Consider the following 6,319-nt stretch of genomic DNA (forward strand, 5'->3'; position numbering starts at 1 on the left):
CAAAATTAGAAAATCTTCTGAAAACAAAGAAGTGACAGCCACTTCAGGCAGTGGTGGTGCATGCCTTTAATCCCATGATTTGTGAGGCAGAGGCAGGTGAATCTCTGTGAGTTCGAGGCCAGCCTGGTCTACAGAGCGAGTTCCTGTCTCAAACTCCCACCACCCGAAAAGAGGCCTGCCTCTGCCTCCCAAGTGCTGGGATTAAAGGCGTGTGCCACCACTGCCTTAGATATGAAACTCTTCTGGCTAACGTGTAAATATAGGGAAAAATTAAGATGCTGGGAGGGGAAAGCAAGGCGCTTCAGTTTACCCACCGAGAGTGAGCCCCTGCAGCCAGAGAGGCTAAGTTCATTCTCAGTGTGTCTCTGAGTCTCCATTTCTCAGACCCATGTGAAGTAGTCGAGACATGCTACCACCCAGGTTGCTCTCAAAACTCTTGAAGTACCAGAGGATGATCTTGAACTAATCTCCCAAGGCTGGGGTTACAGGCAAGCACGACCGTGTCTGGTTCCTGCCACGCTCACAATGAACCCAGAATTCCTGCATGCTAATGAATTACTGTTACCTGATTTCCAGCCCCTGCCCTGCTGTTGTGTGCACGTGTGAGGTGGGGTGTGTGTGGTTGGAGGATAACTTTAGAGAGCCCTATCCTTCTATTGCGAGTTTCAGGTCATGTCCGACCCGATGGCTGCAAGTTTCTTTCTGTTGAGTCACCCACAGCATGCCCTGTGTTTTGAGGCAGGGTTTTCTGTGTAGCTCTGGCTGTCTTGGAACTCTCTATGTAGGCCAGGCTGGCCTCAAACTCATAGAGATCTGTTCTGCCTGCCTCTTCCTCCTGAATGATGAAAGCCGTGCGCCATTGCCATCACCACACCCAGTTTCCCTTGCTTTTTTTTTTTTTTTTTTGTTTTGTTTTGTTTTTTGAGACAGAATTTCTTTGTGGCTTTGGAGCCTGTCCTGGAACTAGCTCTTGTAGACCAGGCTGGTCTCGAACTCACAGAGATCTGCCTGCCTCTGCCTCCCGAGTGCTGGGATTAAAGGCGTGCACCCCCACTGCCCGGCTTTTCCCTTTCTTTTTTTATTTTTTTTTTTTTTTTTTTTGGTTTTTTGAGACAGAATTTCTTTGTGGCTTTGGAGCCTGTCCTGGAACTAGCTCTTGTAGACCAGGCTGGTCTCGAACTCACAGAGATCCGCCTGCCTCTGCCTCCCGAGTGCTGGGATTAAAGGCGTGCGCCACCACCGCCCAGCCTTTAATTTACATTTTTATTATATATTGTAATGTTTCCTTTATGTTTATAGGTTTTTGTCTGCATGTATATCTATATGTACTTTCTTGGTGCCTATAGAGGGCAAAAAAGGCTTAGGATCAATCCCCTGGAACTGGAGTTAACAGATATTTGTGAGCTGCCAAGTGGGTGCTGGGGATCAAACCTGGGTCCTCCGGAAGAGCAATAAATGCTCTTAATTGCGACTTATCTCTCCTGTGCCTCCGCTTTTAGAGACAGTCTCAAATGTGTAGTCTTGGCTGTCCACAAGCATACAAGGATTAAAAAACCTGGTGGTGGCACACACCTTTAATCCCAGCGCTAGGGATCAGAGGCAAGTATACCAATGAGTTCAATGTCAGCCTGGTCTACAGAGTGAGTTCCAGGACAACTAGGGATACACAGAAAAACATTGTGGCTCATGCCTTTAATCCCTGCCAAGCGCTCAAGAGACAGAGGCAGGTAAATTTCTGTCAGTTTGAGGCCAGCCTTGACTATATAGTGAGTTCCATACTAGCTAGAGCTACATAGACCTTGTCTAAACAAACAAAATTACCCCCCACAAAAATCCAAACCATCCACACACCCCTCCCGCCCCCCAGAAAAACTTGGCAGTGATCTGTCATAGCCCTGAAGTGTGGCGCCGTGCTTCCTGCCTCCCATACCACAGAAGAATGTCATAGCTAGGGCATATTGGCAATGCCTGTGCCCTTGAGCAGCTAGGGTAGGAAGATCTGGAGTTCAAGACCAGCCTGAGCTACATAGTGAGACATTTCCTAAAAGCAGTGAAAAGGTGGGAAGATGTCTCAGCCTGTTAAGGCACCTGCAGTAAACCCTAGAGCTGAGTTCATCCCTGGGTTAACTCCAAAGAGTGATGCTGACTTCCACCAATGAGCAGTGACTGTGTGTGTGTGTGTGTGTCTGAGAGAGAGAGAGAGAGAGAGAGAGAGAGAGAGAGAGAGAGAGAGAGAATAAACAAATCAAAATAGAGGCTGGAGAGATGGCAGAGGAAGTAGACCCAGATTTGAGACCCAGCATCTACATGGCGGCTCACAAACATCTTTAACTCCAGTTCCTGTTAGCTTGTGGTATGTGCTGCGAGGGGCCAGGTATAATTTGGTGAAAGTAAAATCATTTAGGCAGAACACGGTAGACTACCAATAGGTGTTCTTGTTTAAAAAAAGGCAAGGGAGAGCTTTTCCTTGCACGCCAAAGGCTTCAAGTTCAACTCTCAGTACCCTGCTAGCTCGACAGCCAAGTGTGACGATGCATACTCCCAATAAAGGAGGAGACAGGACGCTCCGGAGCTCGAGGTCAGCCGGGGGCTACATACGGTAACATTTGAGGAGATACGGCGCGAAACACTTATCACAATGAGTTAATTTGAGCTCAGGTACTCTAAGGCTAGGTAACATCACAGGTGAAAAACCGAAGCAAGAAATACCCCTGCGCAGTCCTGCTATAAGGCACAAGGGACGGTAGGCGTGCCCAGAGCGAATGGGCAAGAGGTCCAGGTCGCGCGAAGCCAGCTGGGAGTTGTAGTCCGTTGTGCACCATGCCACGTCACCGCCTACGCTCTATTGGTCCACCCCTCGCTCTATTGGTAGGTTCCGTCGCGCCGCCCATTAGCTTGTCTACTGCCTTCTGTTCCCCCCAACAGAGAGGACTTGGTATCGTCCCACCTACTCAAACTTTATTGCAGTTTCTCCTTCTTGTCACTTCCAACTCTTGTCATTCCCAAGTCTGAAATCCTCCCTCTGACCTTGGTAGGCTCCAGTCACACCCCCCTCACGGCTCCAGCAGTGCTTCTCAGTGCACTTCTCCGTTCTGCGTTGGTTTGCGCCGGCTCCCCCCTCTAGCTCCGCGTTGGTTTGCGCCGACCCCCCTCGCTCCGCGTTGGTCGGCTCCGGTCCCCCCCTCTCGCTCCGCGTTGGTTGGCGCTGGGCTCCCCCGCTCGCTGCAGTGGTTCGGCCTCGGCGACCCCTCAGCGGCGCGTCCCCCGCCGCCGCGGTCCCGCTCCGCGTCTTCCCGAAGCCGCGCTCCCGCGCCTATCGGTCAGCGGACTCGCAGCCCCCCGAGAGGCCCACGGCCTCCCGCTCTCCATGGTCCGCCCGCGCCGTGCCCCGCACCGCTCCGGTGCCGGGGGCCCCCTCGGAGGTCGCGGCCGGCCACCGCGGCCCCTGGTCGTGCGCGCTGTGCGCTCGCGTTCCTGGCCCGCCGGTCCTCGAGGCCCGCAGCCCCCGCGGATCCGCGCCCGCTCGGCCCCTCCCATGGTGAGTCTCCGGGTCTGCTTCCAGAGCCTTCTACGCACGCCCCGCCCTGCCGCCCCTCCTCTGGCGGGCGCCTTTGTCCGCAGCGCCCATGGGTCTCCCGCGGGAGGGCGCACCCGGAGTCCCGGATCAGCCTCTGGTCCGCTCCCCTTTGTTGCGCTGCGGCCTGGGCGGGGGGCGGGGTACGGGGGCGGGGCGGGTTCGAATTACTGCTGACCGCGCGTTCGGCTGCACACGCGCGCGGGGTCGCTTGGCGTGAGCGCCTGTTTTTCCAATTGCAAAGTTGGTCCTCGGGCTCCGGGTCTGGAAATAGGCGAGGGAGCCCGGCGTATACACTCGCGCCCAGCTGTTGCTCGCGGGGGCGTTGTCCCCCCGGGGCCAGATGGCAACTGTGGACAGTCCCCTCTATTTGCGCGCCCGCCCCGCGGCGAGCCCAGACCTTAAGCCTGAAGGTAAGGAAGGCTTAAGGTAAACATTCAGCTGTGTAGGTTCGTGTGGCTGTCGCCTCCGCCCACAATATAACGTGCGTGCACTTTCTAGAAACATTGAGGTTTTCTTGGGAAACAAAACTGCCCATTGTGATGGTTGACTCGTGGCCACACCTGCGCATGCTTGGCCAGCTCTGAGCTATTCCCTGGCTTCGCTCTAACCGCTTCAATACCCTGTGATGACGTTGTCCACGGCTGAGCCTAGGCGGGTTTGCTACTCGGATCACCTGCGGAACGCAAACACACCCCTCGCTGTAACGCAGCAGCCTAGGCCTGAAGCTTTCCCTTAATGTTGGACGCTGCTTCTTGGGGTCCTCAGATGCGTCCCTTCCCCACAAATGTGGCTTGGCTTTGCCACAGCAAGTCAGACATGCGTGGACGCGAACTTAACTCCAGAATCGCGCTTAACGGAGTCTCACTACCAGTGTGTTCCCTGCTGTTGCAGGCATACAGGTGTTCGTGGGGTGCAGGCAAAAACAAATCAGAAGCATTTCAGTGGTTCCCCCACCCCACACTTAAACAGTCTGGGATTTCTTATGCGTGCTTAAGTATGTTTGCCTGATTTTCATTTAGGCCCGACTGTGGTCGCTCACACACTGACACGTGTGAGCACTTGTAGTGTTATCTCAAAGCACGCGTGCAGGCCAGGCGGTCCAGTCCCGTTTGCTGTAATCCCGAGGGCTTGGTGCTGCAGGGCTATGCTCATCACGAAGGCCCCTCGGCAGTGTTAACTGAAGACCTAGGCTGGTCTGCTACTTAAGACGCCGGGAGAACATGTTCTGGTTTGTCATCACGCAGGGTGTAAAGGCCTCATGAGCTTAGACATGAGCAGCGGATGCCTTCGCGATTATCAGAAGGGTCTTCAGCCTGGAGGCATGACCGGTCTGTTTGTTCAAAGGCTGGGCCAGGACCCCGCTTGTTTTTTTTTTTTTTTTTTTTTGAAATGTTTCAGCTGAAGAGTTTAGCTTGCACCCTGGGGTGGGGAAAGGGAGGATCTGTGGCTTTGCTTAGCAACATCGTTCAGTATTCATTCAGGTCAAATGTTTGGTGCAAGGTAGCCTCTGGGAATCTCCCCATTTTTCTCCAGGATTGTCTTTTAACTTGGTGTCTGGTTTATGTCTCCTTGGGGTTCTCAGGAAAGGCTGTCCTTTGTGGGAGTCTCCTCTTGGGGGACAGTGGTCTTAGGGTGGCTCTGAGCTGGGGCCTGGATGCAGCCCACAGCTTTCTGACAGTGGTCTAAGGGCGAGCATGCCAAGATGATGCTTTGAGGTTTTGACTGCTGGGGAAGGGATTGGGACTTGGAGTGTGTACCTGGAGACTGAGTCTGGACCTGAGGATGTCCCCTCTGGGAAGTGTGCAATGGTCTAGCTTTGAATGACCTCAGAATTCTCCTCTCTGCTGCAGGAAGGTGCTCGAGTCTTTGGGGCCCTCGGGCCTATTGGGCCCTCTTCACCTGGGCTCTCTCTTGGGGGACTTGCAGTGAATGAGCACCGGCTCAGCAACAAACTGCTGGCCTGGAGTGGCGTGCTGGAGTGGCAGGAGGTGAGCCTGGCTGAGTCCAGATGCCTGGGCTAGTGGAGGGTATGGATGGCCTGGGTGCTGGGCTGAGTCTTCCACCCCCCTCCCGCCTGCAGAAGCGTAGACCCTTCTCGGACTCCACAGCCAAGCTGAAGCGCACCCTGCCCTGCCAGGCCTACGTGAACCGGGGCGAGAACCTGTGAGTGTGGGAGTGGGCAGAGCCCGGGGCAGCCTAGGATGCAGGGAATGGCTTCTGATGCACTCCCTACTGCAGGGAGACGGACCAGTGGCCCCAGAAGCTGATCATGCAGCTCATCCCACAGCAGCTGCTGGTGAGACCAGTGGGACTGGGCCCCAGAGCCAAACTTGCTCCCCAGGCTCTTCCCACGCTTGCCTTACATGATCATTGGTGCCCTTGTCATCCACAGACCACACTGGGCCCCCTCTTCCGGAACTCTCAGCTGGCCCAGTTCCACTTCACCAACAGAGACTGTGACTCGCTCAAGGGCCTCTGCCGCATCATGGGCAACGGCTTCGTGAGTGGGGATGGGGGCCGGTGGGGCGGGACCAAGTTCTGCCCTGTGATGGAAGTCTTCTTGTACCTCTTCGTGGTCATCCCAGGATCTTGGTGGGTGGTGCTTGAGCTTATGGACTGGCCAGAGTGCGCAAAATGCTCCCAGCTGCTGCCTTGCTTCTCAGGGCTGCGTGCGTGCGTGCGTGCGTCTGTCTGTCTGTCTGTCTGTCGTGGTGGTGGTGGTGGTGGTGGTGGTGGTGGTGG

The 6,319-nt window shown here is 55.0% G+C and overlaps 1 protein-coding gene across 2 annotated transcripts in view; it reads left to right on the forward strand.

Moving 5' to 3' along the window:
* Window positions 1-3,201: 3,201 nt before the first annotated feature.
* Window positions 3,202-6,319, forward strand: part of Ptov1 (prostate tumor overexpressed 1) — a 6,469-nt gene continuing 3,351 nt past the window's right edge. Inside the window, exons 1-5 of one of the 2 annotated variants that reach the window (XR_003378696.1) lie at window positions 3,202-3,538; window positions 5,428-5,565; window positions 5,658-5,740; window positions 5,816-5,873; window positions 5,970-6,077. Coding sequence is in view for 1 of the 2 variants with exons in the window: in XM_005366843.3 (XP_005366900.1) it covers window positions 3,368-3,538; window positions 5,428-5,565; window positions 5,658-5,740; window positions 5,816-5,873; window positions 5,970-6,077 (558 nt within the window). In the remaining variant the exon portion in view is untranslated. The remainder of the gene's footprint in view (window positions 3,539-5,427; window positions 5,566-5,657; window positions 5,741-5,815; window positions 5,874-5,969; window positions 6,078-6,319) is intronic. The other variant, XM_005366843.3, reaches the window with a different exon arrangement.

This window comes from Microtus ochrogaster, unplaced genomic scaffold (assembly GCF_000317375.1).
Source record: "Microtus ochrogaster isolate Prairie Vole_2 unplaced genomic scaffold, MicOch1.0 UNK14, whole genome shotgun sequence".
Lineage (NCBI taxonomy): Eukaryota > Metazoa > Chordata > Mammalia > Rodentia > Cricetidae > Microtus > Microtus ochrogaster.